Source organism: Nannobrachium achirus (assembly GCF_963921795.1).
Source record: "Nannobrachium achirus genome assembly, chromosome: 8".
Lineage (NCBI taxonomy): Eukaryota > Metazoa > Chordata > Actinopteri > Myctophiformes > Myctophidae > Nannobrachium > Nannobrachium achirus.
In genome coordinates, this window is record NC_137817.1 from 67,794,800 (window position 1) to 67,818,715 (window position 23,916).

At 41.6% G+C, this 23,916-nt stretch overlaps 1 protein-coding gene across 1 annotated transcript in view; it reads left to right on the top strand.

The window, feature by feature from the left end:
* spint2 (serine peptidase inhibitor, Kunitz type, 2) overlaps window positions 1-19,508 on the top strand; it is a 41,368-nt gene extending 21,860 nt beyond the window's left edge. Inside the window, exons 5-13 of the mRNA XM_080731496.1 lie at window positions 1,025-1,099; window positions 7,894-7,971; window positions 11,750-11,806; window positions 12,239-12,400; window positions 13,468-13,551; window positions 16,173-16,346; window positions 17,132-17,176; window positions 18,146-18,263; window positions 18,969-19,508. Coding sequence (XP_080587622.1) covers window positions 1,025-1,099; window positions 7,894-7,971; window positions 11,750-11,806; window positions 12,239-12,400; window positions 13,468-13,551; window positions 16,173-16,346; window positions 17,132-17,176; window positions 18,146-18,263; window positions 18,969-19,056 — 881 coding nt within the window. The 3' untranslated portion in view covers window positions 19,057-19,508. The remainder of the gene's footprint in view (window positions 1-1,024; window positions 1,100-7,893; window positions 7,972-11,749; window positions 11,807-12,238; window positions 12,401-13,467; window positions 13,552-16,172; window positions 16,347-17,131; window positions 17,177-18,145; window positions 18,264-18,968) is intronic.
* Window positions 19,509-23,916: the final 4,408 nt, after the last annotated feature.

The following is a 23,916-nucleotide window of genomic DNA, read 5'->3' on the forward strand; positions in this document are numbered from 1 at the left end:
CAAATAACTAAAACATTTACTTAAAGGAGTAGTTCACCCCCCAAATGACTTTTTTTCTATTGAATACTCACACCATGGAGACTTGAGTTCATTAATATCTTTTGTTTTTTGTCACATTCCTAAGACAAAAAAAGTTAAAAAGTAAATTCACCCCCATTTATTCCGGATGGGGACCTGAATGCATTTGGGTCTCCATCCGAAATCAATGGAGATACATTTATTGTAATCAAATTATTGTCTTAGGAATGTGACAAAAACCCAAACATATTATTGAACTTAAAGCTATACTGTGTAAGATGCTCAACTAGTGGTCAGTAGCCCTATAGCAAACCGCGGTCGCGTCCGCGTCTTTCGGGCGTTTTTCGTACCTTCACACCCCCGCGTCTGCCTCCACAACGCCGAGAGCTATCTTTAGAGGGGTCCCTGGTTCCTGTGCGTTCAGGCATTCCGGAGAAACGGACTACTTCACCCTGCCTGGTAGGCGAGATTACCTTTTGAGTAAAGAGACACACGGGCGACTACAAATATGGCCGCCATAGCGACCCCACTTCAAGATGCGCTGTGATTGGCCGCAGTGTATAACCCTCGCTGTGATTGGCCGGTAGTGTGATGACGCAATTTTTCCGCAAAAAACGGTCCCCGGTAGGGATCATAGAAAACATATAAAGAGAAGGCTTTAGAAGCTGAAAATAACGGAGTGGGGGTTCTAAAACTTTAGCGATTTAACAGTTAGGACAATTTTAAGATTTGTTTTATAAAAAAAGTAACATGGTATAACTTTAAGTCTCCATGGCATGAGTAATCAATAGAAAATAAGGGGGTGAACTACTCCTTTAAGTACTTAAGTGAATGTACTTATTTACTTTACACTACTGCTAAATGCCTAAATTAAATGCCTAAAAAAGTAACTGTGTGTGTGTGTGTGTGTGTGTGTGTGTGTGTGTGTGTGTGTGTGTGTGTGTGTGTGTGTGTGTGTGTGTGTGTGTGTGTGTGTGTGTGTGTGTGTGTGTGTGTCTGTCTCCAGGTAGCGTACTAGAGGAGGAGGAGGTTCTGCCCATAGCAGGACGCAGCATGGCGGCCGACCCCAGCCGCACAGAAGGTACAACACCTACTGTACTTATCAGTACTAGTAAGACGCCTCAGGGCGACAAGCGCCCTAAAGGGCGAGGTCGTGCCACAGTGAGGTGGATATCAGGGATGTGGATATCGATTCTGTTAGTGTGACATCACAGTGAAGCCAGAGCGTGATGTCAGAGCGGCAAACCCATTCTGGTAAGAGTGGTTCCCCTGACATCACAGTGACATCAGAGCATGATGTCAGAGCGGCAAACCCATAGGCCATAAAATGTGTACACGTCTACAGTACACTAGGGCATAAACGACTTGTGATTTTTGCAAGTCGACTCGAGTTTTGCTTCTGGGGGGTCCATGGAACTAGATATTTTGAGATGGGGGGGTCCGTGGCCAAAAACATATCATTTTGGGGGTCCTTCACATGAAAAGGTTTGAGAACCACTGACACAATAGTCTCTCAAGAACAGACTAACTGAGCTCCAGTTAAGTGAAAAGGACCTTTTCTTTGACGATGGCTGGCCAGATTGCTGACATAGAAACATAGGTTTTTCAAAAAAGTCTTAGAAGGATTCAAAAGACAATTATAGAATCGGGTCAAAATTCTAATTTTCACGATTTTTCAAAAAATAGCAGATCTACAAGCTCGCAGCGCGGTGAGCTTGTATATCTGCTATTTTTCAATAGTTAAAGCATAAAATAATGATACACAATATTGTGTACCCGTTCTAAATGGGTTTTAATTACTTTGAGATATATAATATTACTTATTGTTTGACCACCGATATGGGTTTAGGAGCAATCCATCAACATCCTTATGGAAACATAGCTACAGCAGTAGAAAAGAAATGACACACTTATTGCAAGTATGTTTCACTAGTGTTATCTTTGTTTAGATCTGACTTTGGCTTTTTTCCATTGTAGTTTTTAAACAGTATAACAAGTTAAACATAAAAAAGGCTTAATTTTAGTTTAGTTTGTATTGGTTTTAGGGTTAGTTTTCGTCTCGGGGCGAGATTCATCAAGCTAACAACAAAAATCACACCCGTGTGAAGTGGAGCTGTGTGTGTGTGTGTGTGTGTGTGTGTGTGTGTGTGTGTGTGTGTGTGTGTGTGTGTGTGTGTGTGTGTGTGTGTGTGTGTGTGTGTGTGTGTGTGTGTGTGTGTGTGTGTGTGTGTGTGTGTGTGTGTGTTGTGTGTGTGTGTGTGTGTGGATCATGTGTACCGATTTTTGTGACATTTGAAGAAAATATGTAGGAAAAGGAGCAAAAAGTGTGTTTTGGAGAAAATTCAAGATGGCGGAAAATCTATCATGGCGCAAATGGGCGTGGCCTATATGGGGAGATGCGTCATGGCCCAAGGAATCCAGGGAAAAAATATTTTTAATTTTCCGACCTACGGTTCAAGAGTTACAGGCCAAAACGTAAAGTGGGGTGTTATGGCGCCACCATGCGGCCAAATGACACAATTATTTTTTATTTAATCCTTGAAATCATTATGAACCTCCTCTCCAAGTCTTGAAACTCTAGCCCCTATGGTTTGCGAGAGACAAATAATTGAATGTGAGTTTTTGCGATTCCCATTATAAGTCAATGGGGAAAATTAATTCACTAATAAATTAATATCAATTAAACTATAGAACCTTTCTCTTAGAAAAGTAATAGCCCACGATTCCCGAGTAAGCCGGTCGATTTGACATATGGCGCGAGTGTGTGGTGGCAAAACTGTGGGACTAGTGGCGTGCCGAAGTTTAGGAAGTTCAGGCTACATACAGACAGACACACACACACACACACACAGACACACAGACCCACACAGCCACGTATAGGGAGCCTGTGCTTCACACAGCTCCAAAAAAGGCAAAAATAGCACATCTGCAGTACTGAGAGGGTTGCTGTGGCGTCTTGCTGTGGCTCCCTTTATTGCTTAAAAAGAGGGGAAAAAAATATATTCTTGATTTATTTGCACTGACTTTGGTCACTTATTTTCTGGCCCTGCACTATTGTGTTGTGTTGGTTGATCTGAGTACTATTGCTGTGTTGATATGGCGGTGTGATACTTGTGTTGCATTGACTAGAATTGACTGTTATGTGCACTTTTTTTGTTTGGCACTGTCTGTTAAGTTGTGCTTTGAATATAGTTTTTTTTTGTGTGTGTGTGACGTGTCACTTATGAGCATTGAATGTTTAGTGGTCACTTTATGTATATATTCTTCTTTTTTGCAATAGCTTTTCGACACTTTATATTTATATTCTTCTTTTTTTGTGCTTGCTCTTTGGACTCTCTTTTTTCTTTTTCCTACTTCTTTGTAACTTGTAACCTTAAACTGCTGTGCTGCCTCTGGGCAACTGAATTTCCCCCGTGGGATAATAAAGGTATCTATCTATCTATCTACATGCACACACATTGTGAGCTTGTAGATGTAGGCTATTTTCGCCTTTTTTAATATGTTATCTAGGTCCTAGAACTAGTTCAGCTTACACAATGGAAGACAAGATTGCATATTGTCGTTGTCGGGTGGAAACCTTGTATCTCCAAGTTTCAAATGCGTACGTTCTTTCGGCAAAGTAAAGGCCTGCTTCATCATACAAGGCCGTCGCACAAAAGTAGTGAAAACAGCCGATCTTGTGTGAGGCGTTGTGTGCTTGTAGATCGGCTGTTTTCACTAGTTTAAAGGACAACTTTAGTTTTTTACAACAAGGGTTCATATTCTAGATAGTCATTAGAGAAAAGAAAAGATGAGTGTTAAAATGTTTTGATTTACTTCTCTCTATTTTTTTGTGATTTTAACCCCATGCCCCCAGGTTGGGGGCATGCATGCAAGTGGCTAAATATGTCTTTTTAGTAGGGCTGGGGATCGATTAAAATATTTAATCGAATTAATCGCACGATTGTCCAAAGTTAATTACAATTAATCGCAAATTAATCGCATATTTTTTATCTTCTCTAAATCTACCGTAAACAGATATTTTTACTCATATCAACATGGGAGTAGTAGAGACACATACTTTCTTTCTGCAAATACAGCATGTTTATTAATTATTATATTGCAACAATAACAAATGCTGTTCTGTACTGAATCTCCAAGTAACAAAAGATGTAAAAAAAAGGGTTCTCAAGCCCAACAAATAACAGATGGGCATAACTGTAACATTACATAGTAATGATTACTAACACACTCAAATATAAGTTACTAGCACTTCACCTTAAACTTTTCTTTCAGCAGCCATTAACACAAAATAAATAAAATAAAATCAATGAATAAAGTGTGCATGAAACAGGGGGAGTGCAATACAAAACAGGACTCAAATTATAACTGTATAGTGCAGTTAGGCTCTATAGCCTATAAACAGTTGTTTAGTTGTCAACTTGTCACCCATAGTCAGTCCCATAGTCATTCTTTGTCAGTCCTATATAATCATCCACAGTCATCCATTGTCAGTCCCATAGTCACCCATAGTCTGTCCCATAGTCATCCATAGTCACCCATAGTCTGTCCCATAGTCATCCATAGTCTGTCCCATAGTCATAGTATTCAGTAGAGACTGAAAGATCCAGTCCCTCTCATCTTCTCTCTTTTTTTATCAGACAAAATGAACATGAAGCAACACAGTTATTTTTTCTTTGGACTGAGCCAGTTGCTCAAACAGACAAGCCTATTGACATTTTCAGGAGACAGGGAGGCTCGCTTCTTCTGAACAACATGCCCAGACAGTGAAAACAATCGCTCGCATGGCACGGAGGTGGCAGGTGTTGCCAAGTACTTGCGTGCAAGGCTGGCCAGCAAGCTGTGTGCCCCTTCATGATCGGACCACCACTTCAGCGGACAGGCGCCCTGGTCAATACTTGGCTCCGCCTTGTAGCGGTCCACACAAGTCTCAATGCAGTCCTCCTCTTCATCATTTGAAGAATCTGAGACAAGCATGAGAGCCAATTTCTTCTTGGGGGGCTCAGACGATGAAGAGGAGGACTGCATTGAGACCTGTGAGACCTGTGTGGGTTCTGGTTGTGCAGGCCTCTCCTGCCTGAGCAAGGCAGTGATAGAATTCCACACCTCAGCCCTGTCAGGTTTTGGCATGCACTTCAGTTCCTTAAACCTCGGGTCCAGAGCTGTTGCAACCTTCAGCCATTTCATGTTTGTGTTGGTTTTGCGTTGCTCCAGGTCAGCTGACAAGGTCTCCTTGAATTTAATCAGGTAGGCTGGGTCATCCTCGGAGACCTCCATGACTCTGGAGAGATGGCAAAAGGCTGGCAGCACCACTGAGCACGACACAAACTTCTCTCCTCCGAGAAGTTCAGTGACGTACCTGCAGTAATAGAGAAAAAAAGTTAGAAATATGTTACATTCACCCACACAAGGGCTGAGGATTCACCTCTCTTGCCCCTTCCTCATCTCTCTCACTGCCCCCCATCTCTCTCTCACACACACTCCCACCCAGACCCCTTTCACTCACTCTCTCTCTCTCTCACACACACACACACACACACACACACACACACACACACACACACACACACACACACACACACACACACACACACACACACACACACACACACACACACCCCTTTCTCTCCCTACCTCTCTCTCTGTCACTGTCTCTCACACACACACACACACACACACACACACACACACACACACACACACACACACACACACACACACACACACAGCCCCCTTTCTCTCCCTACCTCTCTGTCTGTCTGTCTGTCTCTCTACCCCTTTCTCTCACTCACTCACTCACTCACACACACACACACACACACACACACACACACACACACACACACACACACACACACACACACACACACACACACACTTATATCTATGTATGTTGTGGTACTGTACTGTAGTACTGTAGTTTGTGATTGACTGTTTTAAAGCACTAAGGTGGCAAACACTTCTATGAATGAATTAGTTGTTAAAAAGTCAGTCTCTCTCTCTCTCACACACACACACACACACACACACACACACACACACACACACACACACACACACACACACACACACACAATAAATTAGAATATCAATAATTTACCTGCAGGGATCCAGCACTGTCTCCAGCTTCTGCAGTTTGTCCAGCTCAGCTGCTGTAGGCATAGTGACCTTCGTTGCATGTAGGGCCAGGGTAGCTCTGAGAGGTTCCTGGTTTTTCAGAACACTCCTGACCATCTCCAGGGTGCTGTTCCATCGAGTTGACACGTCCTGTTTGAGTGCCTCTTTTTTTAGACGATGCTCAACTTGCTGCTCCTCAAGCTCTGCCTGATTCGGTGGGCTGTGCTTGAAATGCCCCACTACTTTCCTGCACTTTGCCAGAGCGTTATCAAACGGGCTGTTCTGTAAAGCAACTGTGATGGATCGTTGGAGCATGTGTGCGGCACAGGGCATATGTTCAAACGGGAGTTCCCTCGCCGCTGCAATCATGTTGCGCGCACTGTCGGTGGTCAACGTGCTGACTTAGTTTTCAATGTTCCACGTTCGGGCTACGAGTATGAATTGCTCCGCAACCGCGTTAGCGAAGTGCCTCTCCTCCGTCTTCATAACAGTCAACGCATGTGACTGTAGTTCCCAGTCCCCGTCAATGTAATGTCCTGTTACCCCGAGGTAGCTGTCATTACCGAATGAAGTCCAATGGTCTCCTGTGAGCGAAGGTGAGCTTGTCCCCCCCAAAGCCTCCCCCACTTTGGCTCTCTCTGCTTCATACAAGTCGTGGATCCTTACTACAATAGTGTCTCTCGAAGGCAATACGTACGTCGAGTCACCGGATGCGATACGTATTATGTCACGCAGACCCTCGTCCTCCACAATATTAATCGGCCTGCAAGCTGTAGCCACCCATTTGGCGATCGCTGTTGAAAGTTTACGGGTGGTAGAGGAGTCCATTTGTTTCCGTGGCAAAGACGTATCCAGCGTGGTTTGCCTCAAGCGAGGAGGGGGGGGCGTAGGGCTCTCTGCATCAGCTGTATGCTTGGCAGACAAGTGGTACTTCAGACTGCTAGTACTCCGGTGGTAACTCAATTCAGCTTTACAGTAAATGCAGATGACTTTTGTCCTGTCGAGAGAACCATCTGACAGGGCTTTGAAGCTGAACTTTCCATTCAAAACGGAAGAACTATTAGTGTGTTCCATTCTGCTCAGTGGTCAGGACGCTCACACTGCACTCACTTCACAGGTTTGTTTACTACTAGCCTCCACCACGCTGCATTCGCTTCCTGATTCCCCAAACTACAGAGTGGGCGAAGGTTCAAACTTCAAACACGACCGTGGTCCGCGTTAATCGCACGTTAAAAAAAATATCGCCGATAAAAGGATTTTGCGTTAATCAGTTAATATCGCGTTAACTTCCCCAGCCTTACTTTTTAGACACAATAAGCCCATTCCCAAGATGCACCACAATCTTTCATGGTCAGATGTGACTTATGGGGGCTGGTGTAAATAGTAACAAAGACATTGCCAGAAATTGTTTCTAAAAAGACATACCGGTATTTAGCCACTTGTATGCATGCCTCCAACCACTGAAATCAAAATAGTAAAATCTCTAAAACTATAGAAAGAAATGAAAACATTTTAATACTCATCTTTTCTTTTCTCTAATGGCTATCTAAAATATGAACCCTTTGTTGTAAAAAAACAAAGTTGTCCTTTAAATAATTTTTAAAATGATAAATGCAAAACGAACGATTTTGGACATATACAATAATACATAAGACATAATACAAGGTATTCACCCGACAACGACGATATAGTTTTGTAAAGGTACAATCCGGTTAGATTTAGTTGATGATTTATTTTTGCCTTTCTTTGTCTCTCTAGTGTTGGAGAAGGCAGTAGAAGACGAGGCCGGGGACGAGGTGGACCATGCTGAAGCCCACATCACACTCCCACCTGCTGGTAAAAACACTTGTTTCTTCACTAGGGCTGTCACAATTATTACATAAGCGTCTAATCGTGATTATTTGACATTATCGCAATTATTTTGTCATAATCGTGAATGTTGAAAAATGTCCGAAATAGTGGAAATAGCAGATCTACAAGCTCACAACGCGTCGCATCGCGACGCGCTGTGAGCTTGTGGATCGGCTATTTCCACTATCAAAGTTATTTTTTAAGTAGTAAGTTGTCAAATATGTCAGTCATTTCTTTGTATATTTAGGTTATGTCTCATATCTACCATGTACAACTTCAAAGCCTACAAGCCAAACAGAAATGTAATTATCAACGACAAAAACACAATTAAATCATTAATCGCCAATTATTTGAGTGACAATTAATCGTCATGTAAAATGTCATATCGTGACAGCCCTATTCTTCACACTGCTACACAGGGGCGTCACAATGGGGGGGGGAAGAGGTGGGACTGAGTTACCAGGGCCCAAGGTGGAAGGGCCTTAATTGTTTTATACTTTAGCTATTGAGAAATAGCAGACAAGATCACAGCGTGGCACCGAGTGCCGCGCTGCGAGCTTGTAAATCTACTCTTTTTGAAAGGTATTTTTTAAACGAACATCAACTCAAATTTTGCTTCTGGGGGACCCTGGAACTAAATATTTTGAGATGGCGTCCGTGGCCAAATACATATAATTTTGGGGGTCCTTCACATGAAAACGTTTGAGCACCACTGACATAGAAACATTTTTTTTTTAAACGTCAAAGACTTCAAAATAGCAGATCTACAACCTCACAGTGCGGCACTCGGTGCTTGTATATTTGCTATTTTTCAATAGTTAAAGCACACAATAATGAAGTGTATCCTTGTACCCAGGGCCCAGAATGTGGTGCGACATCCCTGCAGCTACAACATACTAGGGATGACAACGAAGTAGTCCAAAACAATCTTCACCAGACCAGGAGAATATTCACATTTTTAAGACCGGGAAAGCGTAACCATTCTTTTATACTTACAGGACACGAGTTCTAAGTTAATTTCCATTGTAGTGGGTATCAAAAACGTGAAGAAATAAGGTGGTGAACTTAGAAAGGATCCAAGGCAGCTCTGTTCAGTTTACAGTAGAATTGTATTTATTTTTACGTATTTTATTTTAATTCATAGCAAAGACCCTGATGAAGCCTCAGGCCGAAACGCGTTGGACACCTGCGTTTTGTAGCGTTTTCCTTGCTATGAATTAAAATAAAATGGATCCTTTCTTACCTTATTTGTTCACTTTTTTGATCCCACTACAACAGAAATGAACTTAGAACTGTTCCTGTACGTAACTAAACCCTCTCCAAAGAGCACCTGTTATCAGTTTGCCATTCTCACGGACCCACACAGCACTTCTTCGTCTTTTATCATTTTTTGTTGTTTCTTTACATTTTTATCCCACGATTTTGTAACCCATCTTTCACCCAGTGCCAATTATCTAATGTAATCCTGGGCACTCCCTCTGCCAACCTGGGGAGAACAACGGACTGACCTCATGCTTCCTTCTATGCATGAGGAGTCCAAGCTGCTTCTTGGGGGCCAAGAGGGAGAAGAGTCTAGGACGAGTGGATCGTTGTCCTGGGTGTTTTAGCGAAGTCAGCTTCCCTGTGTTGAGCGGGAGGGGTTGTTATAGGGCTGGATCAGACTTATCGTTGCGTGTATAGAGGGTATGTGCACATTTCTAAAGTGTCAATTTAAGGACTTTTTAATACCTCTAAAATGACAAATTAAACATTGTCCAAATTGTCAAATATTAGAGGCTGAAATTGTGAAAATAGCAGATCTACATGCTCACAACGCCTCACGTTGCGAGGCGTTGTGAGCATGTAGATCTGCTATTTTCACAATAGAACCGTGTTATACAAAATGTAATGCCTCAACTCTTAGTGCTCGTAGTGTGTGGGGGGTCCCCAGTTAAAATAGGGTTATTTTGGGGGTTGCTGTCGTAGACCAGCGTCACTGTTTTGTACTCTGTGCGGGCAGCAACTGGGAGACATTAGACTGAGGGAGTGGAGAAGGGGGGAGACATGTGAAAATATATTTTCAAATGGGGGTCCTTTGAGAAGCACTGTGGTAGAGTAACCTCGCCTACCAGGCTTTCTGTGGGAAAGCCTGTTGTTAGTGCACAACAGGCCGTTTGGTTTCTGCCTAAAGTGCGGAAACCACTAGAAGAAGCGGCATCGCTTTGATTTGGTTCCCCCCGTTTGTTTCCCCAATCCTTATTAAAAGTCCCGAGTAGCCTAGTGTAGTCTTGCCAGTCGCTACCAGTTGGACTAAAAGATGTATGTATATACCAGACACATTTTTCAAAAGCAAAACTACTCCTCATCAAGGAGTTTATTAGGTTGGCCCTAAAAGTATGTCCTTGAGCGCAGGGGAATATTTTGGGTTAAAACTGAATCCGGTTGGATAGTTCCGGCAAATTGTAGTCCTTTGAGTACTACAACATGATGTGTTGTGGTTTTCGCTCCAGAGCGGAAAAGTGAAGTGATCCCAGACAAGTGGTAGAGTGTGTTGTATGCAATGGGTCATAGGTGGTCTGCTAGGACACCTACTGGTCGGTGAGAGGTACTGCACCATTTAGACACGCTCCTATGACAATCATTAGTCCAGTGGTTCTCCAATGTTTTTAAACTTGCACGTTGTTTGACATGAGTGCGTATGGGCATGTAATAAACACCAGATTGAATTGGACATACTAGTGTCATGTCCACTTGTACATCAAGCCGTACAAACGCACAGCTTTCACCAATGGAGTTGCATAGCATCTTATACATCTTATACATCTTATGGGTTCATTTTGTCATAGTGCAACAAATGGTGTTTGTTTTGTTGTGCAGCTGATTGCAACAACCCCCGATCTAGTGAAGGGTGAAAACGGGACCGCCGGATATTCTAAACGTTCCGCGATTCTGCCATTAACGTTCTTTGAGACACACGTTCAGGTTTTTGCTGGGGCCAAACGAGGGAATTGCATGACACAAACAAATGATGTCCCACCTATTACCAGTAAGACACCCTAATCGGGAGATAAGCGACCGCCAGGTCACAAATAGGCCCGCTTTGCGTGATTTTAGGGCAAAATCTGTAGCAGTGTCCAAAAATGTGTTTGAAAAAATAGGCCTGATGGTGGCGCTAGATGGGACAGATCCATGTTGATGAGATGACTCTAGACATACTGTGTACCGCTTTGCGTGATTTTAGGGCAAAATATGTAGGAGCAGTGTCCAAAAAATTGTTTTGCCAGAATCTGCCTGATTGTGGCGTAGAAGAGGGCCATGTGAGAAGCCAAGGAGTGTGTGTGTAAAGTTTGGCATGGATAGGGGCAACAGTGGCAGAGATATGAGTAGGGGAAAAGTGTGACGTGACGTGACTGACAGACTGACCGCCGGTGGAGGTTTTGATGGTCGCAATTACATTCATCATTACTCATGTAATGTCTAATCTAGGGTAGGTATATGAGCCTATCATTAGTCTCTTAGCATCTCTCATTTAGGGATGGGACGATACGCGATATTATCGTTTATCGTGATAAAAAACACTCACGATAATCGTATCGTGGAGATTTAATTTATCGTGATATCGTCCTCCGTCATGCACTGGGTTCAATTCACCTTTTATTTGCCGAGCTGCATATCCAGTACCACTTAAACCCTCTATTGGTAAAAGGTACTTATAATATACGTACTCCATAGTGTTTTTTTCACCATCCCTACTCTCTCTCTCTCTCTCTCTCTCTCTCTCTAGGTGAGACAGTGGATCAGAAGGTCTCTCATCCAGAGATGTCTCAGGAGGAGTTTGCAGGTAGTCACTGCATCAAAATCTGCATCAAAATCAAAATCTGCATCAAAATCAAAATCGATATGACCGCGTCTCACCGTACCGACCGCATCGTGCCGCACTGCATGTCTAAGTAGTATCCACATAGCGATTTTTTTTTAATCATTTCAACAAATGTTCACTGTGTATTTACTCTATTGTGTTCCAAAATGTTCCTATACTATTTATCATGACAATAAAATAAATAAAATAAAAATAAATATACATTTAAAACGACACTCTTCCAATTTATGTGAATGAAAGAAAGAGGACTTTGTCCCACTGCATAACTCCACCTCAGGGGACCAATCAGAAGGCTGACAAAGAGTGAATTGTCATTGCTGACGCTATGATGTGAGCAAGCTTGAACTCATTTGAATAACGGCTCCTCCTCCCCATGTCCTGTGGTCCAATCAGATCATTGCGAGGCGAAGCCCGAGGCGGGCCCGTGCCGCGCCTCCATGAAGCACTGGTTCTACAACAGCAGCACTGGCACCTGTCAATCATTCATCTACGGCGGCTGCCGCGGCAACAACAACAACTACAACACCCAGGAGAGCTGCATGGCTACCTGCACAGGTCTGTCTGTCTGTCTGTCTGTCTGTCTGTCTGTCTGTTCAGGGGCGTCCCAAGGGGGGGAAAAGTGGGACTGAGTTACTAGGGCCCACGGTGGAGGGGCCTGGAATGATTTTATACTTTAGCTATTGAAAAATAGCATATATACAAGCTTGTAGATCTGCTATTTTTGAAAAGTTGTGAAAATGTGCGCAAATCTTTGAATTCTTAAGCGAACATTTGTAACTCAATTTTTTGCTTCTAGGGGGTCCCTGGAACCAAATACGTATCATTTTGGGGTTCCTTCACATGAAAAATGTTTGAGCATCACTGACATAGAAACATAGGTTTTTAAAAACCTTAGCATTTGAAATATTCAAAGACTTGCCCACAAATTTTCATGATTTTTCAAAAATAGCCGATCTACATGCTCACAACGCCTCGCAACGTGAGGCGTTGTGAGCATGTAGATCTGCTCTTTTCACAATTTCTGCCAAGCTAATGATTGACAATTTTACCAGTGTTTGACCAGAGGTACTAAAAAGGTCTTAAATTGTCACTTTAGAAATGTGCAGATACCCTCTATAAACCTACATTTATGTTGTTGTGTTTACTATTGAGAGATACAACAATGTTTCACATAAAGCTAATCATCTGGGGACCCCCCGAAATAATTTGGGGACCATTGGTTCTCAACCTGTGAGGGGTCCCCAAATTATTTTGGGGGGTCCCCAAATGATTAACTTAATGTTTAACATTGTTTTATCTCTCAATAGTAAACAAACCAACATAAAGTTTAAGTGTATAGAAGGTATCTGCACATTTCTAAAGTGACAATCTAAGGATTTGTTAATACCTCTAAAATGACAAATTAAACACTGGCCAAATTGTCAAATATTAGAGGCCCGAAATTGTGAAAATAGCAGATCTACATGCTCACAACGCCTCGTGTGATCTGCTATTTTCACAATAGAACCGTGTTATACAAAATGTAATGCCTCAACTCTTAGTGCTCGTCAGGGTGGGGGGGTCCCCAGTTACAATATGATTATTGTGGGGGTCTAACACACGTCTCTGGTCTCCTCCTACAGTGACAGTGGTTCCCGCCTCCAGAAGGCTCCTCCCCCCCCAACCTGAGAGCCCTGACCACGAGGTGGACGCTGAAGACTATGCAGGTACCACAATAAAAGCCTGTCTGTCTGTCTGTCCTCTCTGAGGATGAGGGCTGTGCAAGGCACCACAATAAAAGCCTGTCTGTCTGTCCATTTTTGGAGAGAAATTGGGCCTCTTCTCACTTCCATAACAGTTGTTATAGCCGGGGACCCAGTGACCAAAATGTGAGAGGACCTGTGATTTTCTGCCGTAGCCTACTTTTTATTTCAGTTTTCTCTATTCATTTGGTCATTAACACTCAGGACGCCACCATTCACTTGCGCTTTATTTTGAAGAGCCCCGGAAGCTCCGTGCGTGTGCACGTGGGTGTACACTGACGATCCAGGAAGGAGATCTGTTTGTTTACAAACGGTTGCGAAAACTAAAATCCTAACCGGGGCCGACCATCACGGCATAGTGTCGCCGTGAAGACAAGCTGATCTCGGCCTCCTCGGCGTTATTTGCACCTTATTTCGAGATAAAGCCGTTTTTATGTTTCAGTATAGAATAGGAGTCAATGGATAATGGCCGCTCTCGGTTGCTTCTGGCTGCGTTGCGTCATGACGTATGCAGTTTTTTCTTTCACCAGCACCCGTAGCAAGCGTCTGAGATGCGGGTTACCATGGAAACCTTATCTCGTCTGTGGACGTGTTTGGCTACCAAGAGCAGCCAAACTGTTAAGGCCCACAGAATGAGAGGCCTGCTATGCCGGAAACATCGCGAAAAAAAAGTTATGGCCATTTGTATATTCACTGTACCATTGACTTCACACAAAGCTCAGGAAAAGAATGCAAAAAATACATCTGCTTTAAAGGACAACTTTAGTTTTTTACAACAAGGGTTCATATTTTAGATTGTAATTAAAGAATATAAAAGTGTTAAAATTATTTCATTTACTTCTTTCTTTTGTTTTAGAGATTCTTATTTCAGTGGTTGGGGGCATGCGTACAAGTGACTAAATATGTCATTTTACACAGAATAAGCCCATTCCCAAAATACAACGCAACCTTTCATGTTGGATGTGACTTATGAGGGCAAGAAGTGTTACTGTAAATAGCAATAAAGAAACCGCTGGCTTATTGTGTCTAAAAATACACAATTAGCCACTTGTACGCATGCCCCCATGCGTACGCATGCCCCACATTTTAGCACGGTAAACATGATAATAACAATAGAGCGAAGCAAATGAAAACATTTTAACACTCGCTTTTTCATTTTTTAATTACAATCTAAAATATTAACTCTTGTTGTAAAAAAACAAAGTAGCATGTTGAGGGGTCAAAGTAGGGGTTCTTCATGATTCTGAATCCATTGCAAGCATTTGTTTTGCACAAAAAACATTCCTTGGGCTAAAAAAGTGACTTTTCACAGTTTTGGGAGGCCAAAATTTAGTCTGGTGGAGACAGTGAATATACAAATAACCTTTTTTCACAATGTTTTCAGCAGAGCAGGCCTCTCATTCTGTGGACCTTAATGACCAAACTAATAGAGAAAACTGAAATAAAAAGTACGGCAAAAAGGTCGGAATTAATTTGCAAGTGTGACTCGCATCGCGACAACCGCACTGGTTATCATGAGACTGACACAATATGTCCATATACTGTATGGGCATTCCCAGATATGGGCTTAATATTGATGACATCAGGTATCTTGGCCAAATTTGGAGCGTGGCGGACGGACAAGATCTGCAGGTTCTCATACTGCAATTATCCATTGGTAACACCTGTGAAGGAAGTGAGAAGCATGTTGTTTTTGACAGCAAATAGTCTTTTGAATAAAATGTCGTTTAGTTTTAGTCATAATTTAGTCACCTGAAAAGTATTAGTTTTAGTCTAATTTTAGTCGACTAAATATCATAAGATTTTAGGCGACTAAATCCTACAGTTGATTTAGTCAACTGAAATGTATTTGCAGGCTTGATGGCATCGTAATGACTGATTTTACTTGGTTGTGTGCTGAAAATAGCAGATCTACAAGCTCACAGCGCTTGTAGATCGGCTATTTTCAGCACGCAACACTGAGAGCAACCAACATAAAATGACTCTCCTCTCCACCAGTCCCTCCCTAACGTTTTAGTCTAGTTTTTATTTTGTTAACGAAATAGTCAATATAGTTAGCCTTAGACTAGTTTTAGTCATCACAGCTTAGTTTTATTTCGTTTTTATTTAGTTTTCGTCCGTGAAAAAAAAAACGCAGTCGACAAACATTTTTCGTCATAGTTTTAGTCGACGAAATGTCCAAAATGGCTGCTGTGCATATTGAATTGAATTGAATTAGCCAGTAGCTATGCCCCTCCCAAAAAGCTTTTGTCCAATGCTAGCTTAGAATAACTTCCTGCTTGCCAAGGTTTGCCTTGGCAACAGCCTTGGCAAGCTGCCGGTTGATAAGCTAGCATTGGACAGAAGCTTTTAGGGGAGGGGCATAGCTACTGGCTAATTGAATTGTCTCTCTCTCTCTCTCTCTCTCTCTCTCTCTCTCTCTTGAATTGTCTCTCTCTCTCTCTCTCTCTCTCTCTCTCTCTCTCTCTCTCTCTCTCTCTTGAATTGAATTGTCTCTCTCTCTCTCTCTCTCTCTCTCTCTCTCTCTCTCTCTCTCTCTCTCTCTCTCTCTTGAATTGAATTGTCTCTCTCTCTCTCTCCAACAGAGTTCTGTCTCAGTGAGTCAGACTCAGGTCCGTGCAGGGCGTCTTTCCCTCAGTTCTACTTCGACGCCTCCTCCGGCTCCTGCCGCCCCTTTGTCTACGGCGGCTGCCGCGGCAACAACAACCGCTACCTGACCTCGGAGGAGTGCATGGACCGCTGCGCCGCCGGGGCCAGAGGTGACCCTTTAATCAGTCTTTAATCCAGTTGCACCAAACTTTAAACCTAGTTTTCACCAATCAGGTTTAGTTTTAAACCATCTTTACATAGACAAAGCAAGCACGACTCCATCTCTCTTCTCTTTTCTGAGCAATTTTACCGGGTACAACGCTGAAGACGGCTTGACGACCGAAACGCGTACGTTGTTTGCTCTGCGGCGTGCCACGCCAACTTATATACTTAAAGGACAACTTTGTTTTTTTACAACAAGGGTTCATATTTTAGATTGTAATTAGAGAAAAGAAGAGGTGAGTAGAGAGATAAATAGCAGATCTACAAGCTCAAAACGCATCGTGCTGCGATGTGTTTTGAGCTTGTAGATCGGCTATTTTTTTGCTTCTTTTGAATTGGAATCCTGAATATTTTTTTGTTATTCTTTTTCATTGGAATCCTGGAATGTAACATTTTGATTTAATTTCAAACACGTTTAATTATAATATACTCATGTTAACTTTATGAACTTGAATACAACTACATTGGACAAAAAAAAAATACACTTTAATACTACTACACTAGTCATTAAGCTACTAAAGCAGGTCATGTTTGGAATTGTAACAGCTGAAATCAATAATACATCAGTATTCCAGTATTAACCTGAGGGCCACATTAAGTGAAGGTGGGGGCCTCATGTGGCCGCCAGTTGCCCATGTATGCCCTCGTTGCTCCCGGTGAGCAGGTTGGTGCATGGTTTCCTCCGCCATCGCCGTGTGAATGTGTGTGAATGTAATGTTTTGTGTCTCTTCAGGTCACATTGACGGACGTGCCAAACCACGCAACAGAGGGACAGCAGGTACGGTCATCTGTCTGCGATTACTTGACGATTTATTGTGGCTCAAATAATTGCGATTAACGATTAAATTGTGTGTTAATTTCCGCTTCGCAAAAAGACCAAAAGATGCACAGGGCAGATATGACAAATAACATAACATAATTTAGGAACTTTATACGCGGGAGTATGAGAAGGAAAACAAAGTGGAACTAGCTGATCAACAAGCTTGTAGATCGGCTATTTCCACTGTTTTTGAAAAAATATATTTTTCAACATGGAAACAATTATGCAGAAAGACAATTATTAGATGGTTATTGTAATTATCTCAAATAATGGCTTTTAGGCGATTATGTAATAACTGTGAAAGGCCTTGTCTGTCTGTATGTCCGTTCGTCCGTCCGTCCAAATCTAGTCCAACTATTCCACAATCTCCGAATGCTGAATAGAGTCTGGAACTACTCCTCCCGACATACAAGTCTAGCTGGTTTGGTAACCTGACTGTTAAATACAAGTCTCAAATAGCTAGGCTGGCAAGTATGGCAGGGAAGATCATGGGTATGGCCACCCCCCCGATCACCCCTCAAGCCATCTTTGAGCAAGTAGTAGTAAGACAAGCTCGGAACATTCTGTCCGACCCCTTGCATGTTCTGAACCCAGAGTACGATCTACTGCCATCGGGCAGGAGATTTAGGACCCCAACATGCCATTATAATAGATATAAGCACTCGTTTGTTCCCCTATCAATCAAAATGCTAAATGATAGACACATAACTAACTGAGGAGAGGCTCTATGGGTGTATGTGTAATTGTTCTGTCTTGTTTTTGTGTTATTCTTTTTAGTTTTTTTCTGTTAAGTGTTTATATGTATGCAGCTGTGACTCTGTCTCCAAGACATTTTCTCCCTTGGGAGACAAATAAAAATGAACCTTGAACCTTGAACCTTGAAGTGCAACTTAGTTACTTTACACCACTGTCGTCCTTGTCTGGCAGCGTTCTTCCTGGTGGCCACCCTGGCTGTGATGTCTGCTCTGCTGCTGACCGTGCTGGTGGTGATCACCCTGAGGCGCTCCAGTTACACTGCCCTGCCCCGCCGGGCCTCCAATGCAAGGTAAAGCAGTGGTTATCAACCTTTTCAGGCCGCGACCCCCACAATAATCTGATTTTAACTGGGGACCCCCCACCCTGACGAGCACTAAGAGTTGAGGCATTACACAGTTCTATTGTGAAAATAGCAGATCTACAAGCTCAAAACAACGCGAGGCGTTGTGAGCTTGTAGATTGGCTATTTTTCACAATTTTCGGCCTCTAATATTAGACAATTTGGCCAATGTTTAATTTGTCATTTTGGAGGTATTGCAAAGTCCTTACATTGTCACTTTAGAAATGTGCAGACACCCTCTATACACTTACACATTTATGTTGGTTTGTTTACTATTGATTGAGAAAACAATGTTAAACATTAAGTTAATCACAATAATTTGGGGACCCCCCTGGTGGTTAAGACTGTCAGGTAAACACACTGCCACAGCCACTAGAGCCCTAGAGCAGAGAGTCTCAAACGTTTCAGGCCGCGACACACACGTCTCACACTTTGACATTTATAAGTAACTTTGACAAGTATAGTAATACACACACACACACACACACACACACACACACACACACACACACACACACAAAGCTGTTTAAACCTTTTAAAATAATTTGAAATGCCAACAAATCTCAAAGTCTATCATAAATGAATAACCCCCTCTCTCTCTCTCTCTCTCTCTCTCTCTCTCTCATATATATATATATACTATTACATATACAGTGATAAGGAGGATTTGATCCAGAAGTCGGAGCAGTCCTCGGTGGAGTCTCTGTCGGCCCCCGGGAGCCCCGTGGTGGTCAAGCCCTAAACTGCAACCCCCCCTGGACCCCCTCTCCCCCCCCCAAAAAAGAAGAAAGGAAAGAAAATACAATTCACATGTCATTCCTCTGATAAAGCCTCCGAATCGCCGCAAACGCAACATATCCGGCCTCGCACGAAAGACACGCAGTCTACAAAGACCTTAAACGCCAGGTGGCTGAGGCTTCCATGCTCGTGTCTTAGTTTTCTGTCCTCGTGGGGAAGGTTTTCGGTCGGCAAGCTCACAACGCGCTGCGTTGCAACGCGTTGTGAGATCTGTGGGCCGACATCCATAGATCTAGACCAGGGGTTTTCAAAATGGGTGACGGGGCACCCTGGGGTGCCGCGAGATCATTTGATAATATTTGGAATGGATTTGGACACATGAAAAAATATTTAGTATCATTTTAAACTTGAAGTTATTTTCAGTCAGTTCTAACCAAAATGGCTGTTATCTCAACGTTTTCCTCGCAACATAATCACTAAAATATCGTCACTGTCGGGCAGAAACCTCCTATCTCCAAGTTTCAAATGTGTACGTCTTTTGGTCAAGCAAAGCCCTGCTTCATCATACAAGACTCGCACAGAACTAGTGAAAACAGCAGATCTACAAGCACTGTGCTTGTAGATCTGCTGTTTTCACTAGTTTAGTACATTTTCTAGATGAGAAATACAAAACGAACGGTTTTGGACATACAATGTTTCCACCCGACAACGACGATATGTTATAAATATAAGGTGCTGGGAGTGAAAATTACAATGTAGGGGTGCCTCGGATTAAAAAAAATATTTATGGGGTACCCTGAGACTTATTTTGAAAAACATTTTTAAATAATTAAATTAGCTGATCTACAAGCTTACAACGTGTCGATGTAGATTGGCTATTTGAAGTATTTTAAAATGTTTTTAAAATAGTAAAAGAAATGCAAATAAGTTTAGGGTTTAGCATGGACAAAAATAAGGCCCTAGGTGTCGCGGCGTAAAAGAATAGCCCAATCTCCAAGCTCACAACGGGTCACTGATGTGCCATGGCGTGAGCTTGGCGATCGGATATTTTTGACGCGAATTGGCCTGCGAGGGCGTGATTTGTGTGATCTGTGCGAATGACTTGTGAATTTACTTTAAGGGAGGATTGGTGATTTAGTGTATTAGCCATGTTTTAGCAGATATTTTAAATATCTGTGCCTTCATACTCACTGTTGACTATAAACTCTTTTTGGTTTTATAAAGACTTCTTACTTGTACCTGTAAGTTAGGGCATTCACGAATAGTGATTTTTAGTATTCGAATTATTCAACCTCAAAGTATTCAAATAGTCAAATATTCGACAGGACTGGCCAAACTGTCAAAAAGCAAGAGGCAAACATTGTGAAAATAGCCGATCTACATGCTCACAACGGCTCGCGTTGCGAGGCGTTGTGAGCATGTAGATCTGCTATTTTCACAATATTTATCTGCAGAACCGAGTCACATTAAATGTAATACCTACAATTCCAAGTGCTTGTCAGGGTGGGGGTCCCCAGTTCAAATATGTTTATTTTGGGGGTCACGGCCTAAAAAGGTTTTAGAACCCCTGGTATAAAGCATGAAAAAAATCATCCACCAGGGGCATTAACAACTCATTCTTATGACTTCCTATCTAGCCAGGCTTTATAAACTATATATTTTTTAAAGAGAAAACAATTTAAAAAAGAAAAATACGCGAATATTCAACTTCGGTGAACAATGTCGAATAGTGACTTTGATATTCAAATATTCAAATATTTGGTGAATGCCCTACCTGTAAGAGGGTGACAGGATCGAACCTTTAGGCCAAGTTGATTATAATCGCACAACTGTGATTGTTTTAAGACCAAATAGGACAACTATCTTATACTTTTTGTTTCGTTTACTCGCATATTAGAATTCCACTCCGTAACGTGCCGTAAGGTTGAAGGGCTAAGCACAGTAGATTTGTAGCTGATTTTAAATGAACAATTAAAAACATTGATATTATATTGACAGCGTGATTTGAGACTAGATGTTGTAATGCGGTGATAAGAGTAAAACATTTTTCAATTACTTAAGCCTTATTTTATACTTTTTTTTTTTTTTTAAATCTCTGATAGCAGATCAGCATGCATGTAGACATAATTTTTTTAGAACATAAAATACGTGATAAATATCGTCCCAATATCGATAGCAAGGTAGTGGGTCAAAAATATTGTTTAATTTGATTTTATCCACCCCAGGTGTTTCGCAGTTACCGCTTTAAGATATTTTTTCCTTCTACTTTAGTTCATACGTTTATAAACGTTTAACTGTAACCTGTTACTGAGGTCGTAGAAGTGAACCTTTATGACAATGAGCCACCTTTCAGTTTGCTGTTGATTCGTACCATTTTTTGGCTGTTACGATTCCCACTCCAGGACCAGGAGATCATTTGTTGTTAGTCTTACTTCCATTTGTACAACCTGAATCATTTAGGCCTAGGCCAGACGGAGCTGGATATTTCATATTTTTCAGATATCCACATGTAAAAAATATCTAGGTCCACACGACAAAGATATCTCGGTCTAAAATAATCTGAGTCCCCAGACCTCCACTAGGGGGATAAGCACACACACAGTAATGTCTTCAGAGATATCCGTGTTCCATGTCAACACGGATCCAGTGAATCAGATATTTTTCAATGTCTTCACTTATTTATCCAGTTTCAGAAATATCCAGTTTTGCGGCCGAAATATCCAGCTTTGTGTGGCTGCAAGTCCCAATCGCACAAAGAAATGTCTAACTTCAGAAATATCCATCACTCCAAACCAAGATCTGCACCGCAGTGTTGATTTTGTTGACTAGAACTGACTAGATCTATTTTTTTCACTGGCAAAAAATAAATTAAAACTACATAAAAACTAAGCTATGATGACTAAGACTAAATATACTGAGAATTTCATAAAGAAATACTGTACAACTAAAAGACAAATCATTTTGTTGTGCTCGGGTGTTGTGCTGTGAAAATAGCAGATGTGCTCACAACGCGTGCTGCGAGCTTGTAGCTTGGCTATTTTCAGCACACAACATAGTGTAAAATCAGCCGTTATTACACCATCAAAGCCTGCCAAAATACATTTGTCGTCAAAATCAACGGCAGATTTAGTCGACTAAATTCTTATGCTATTTAGTCGAACAAAAGTAGACTAAAACTGAATACATTTTATTCAAAAGACACACTTATCTGAAGACCATAGTGTGCTCATCTTAAGACCCCTCGAACCCTAAACACTCCGACAATGAAGTTGATTTATATTGTGTACCAGTTACTGTAAAAGACAACAAAGGGGAGTTAGAATGTGTACCAGTTACTGTAAAACATGTTTCTTTTTATGTATTTAATGCTCCACTTCTGCAGGTGAAGGCTGTTTTTAATCAAACTATAGTTTGCACTGTAAGTCTTCTTGACCCCAATCAACTGTTGGAAATTAAAGTTGGAAGTTAAGTATTCTGTTGTTCCTGTGTCACTTTTTTTCCCTTTTTTTTAACCTGAGACCTGTGTATGTATCGACCATAATTTGACCTTCTTGGACAGTGGTGGTTTTAGGACAACGGTTTTCAACCAGTGGTCCTTGAGGGGGTTCCAGCTGAATGATGGAGACTTACAGGTCCATTTGGTTTCATTTTACACTTTTAAAGGAGTAGTTCATCCCCAATATGAATCTTTTTCTATTGATTACTCACACCATGGTGACTTGAGTTCAATCATATTAAATGCCTAATTTACATTTCCCAACAATGGTTTGATTTAAATAAAATACAGATGGGCTGCTTTTTTGCATGTGCTACATATGCATCCATATATTTGACACTTACACCAATACCTAATTTCAAGCCGTCTTCGTCGATATGTATACCTTGCATGTTTATACCTCGATATCGATACATTTTTGATATTTTGCCCAGCCTTACTCTCCATCATTTTACCTAATCTGGTAAAACGACAACACATCGATCTTCAGCGACAGTAATAGCCTGATTTCAGACTCTGAAACAGTCAACTCTGAGAGTATGCGGGTCTATGGCCTGGAAACCAGGCTACGACAGTAACATAGCTTCTCCACCAGGGGGCGAAAGGCAATAAGGCAGACAGTGTGTGGAAGTGAATGGAACACACACACCCGCAATTGACTGATTGATTGAATAATTTATCAGGAGTTTGCAATAGAAAAAAAGCACAGTTTCATGACAGTACAAATCACTGGTAGCCTACAACTGAATGAAATAAATAAATAAATCATACCAATGCTAAATGCCACTTTCAACACCACTTTCACTTTCAATTATTCAACTCTGTAATCAACTGCAATCGACTAATCAAGTTCTTAAATGGTTGCATTAGATGTGCAATCTGGCCTGACTTGATTGGTTGATTGAAGACTTTATTAGAAGTTTGAAAAGGTACAGTTTCATGACGGTACAGTTCACTGGTACAAGGTCTACTAAAAGGAGATCCTAGAAAAGACTGGAAGTTTGTTGACGTGTTGACTGTGATTAGAGCAGTCAGAAACATGGCTAAATCTAAGGAATGGTCAGAAAAAGTTCACAGAAGAGATTATTGCTTTTTACAAAAAAGGAAAAGGATATAAAACAATTGCAAAGACACTGAATGTTCCAAAAAGTAGAGTTTTGAGCATAGTTGACAAGTTCTAAGTCAAAGGAACAGTGGTTAATGAACACATTTGTCAGAGGGGGTTGAAAAATTTCGAGCACAACTTGAGGCATCATGTTTTACTTTCATTCAATTCATCATTTCTTAATTTCCAATATTGAAACTGTAAAGGTTTGACTGATTGAAGACTATTAGAAGTTTGCATAGGAAAAGGTACAATAGTTTCAT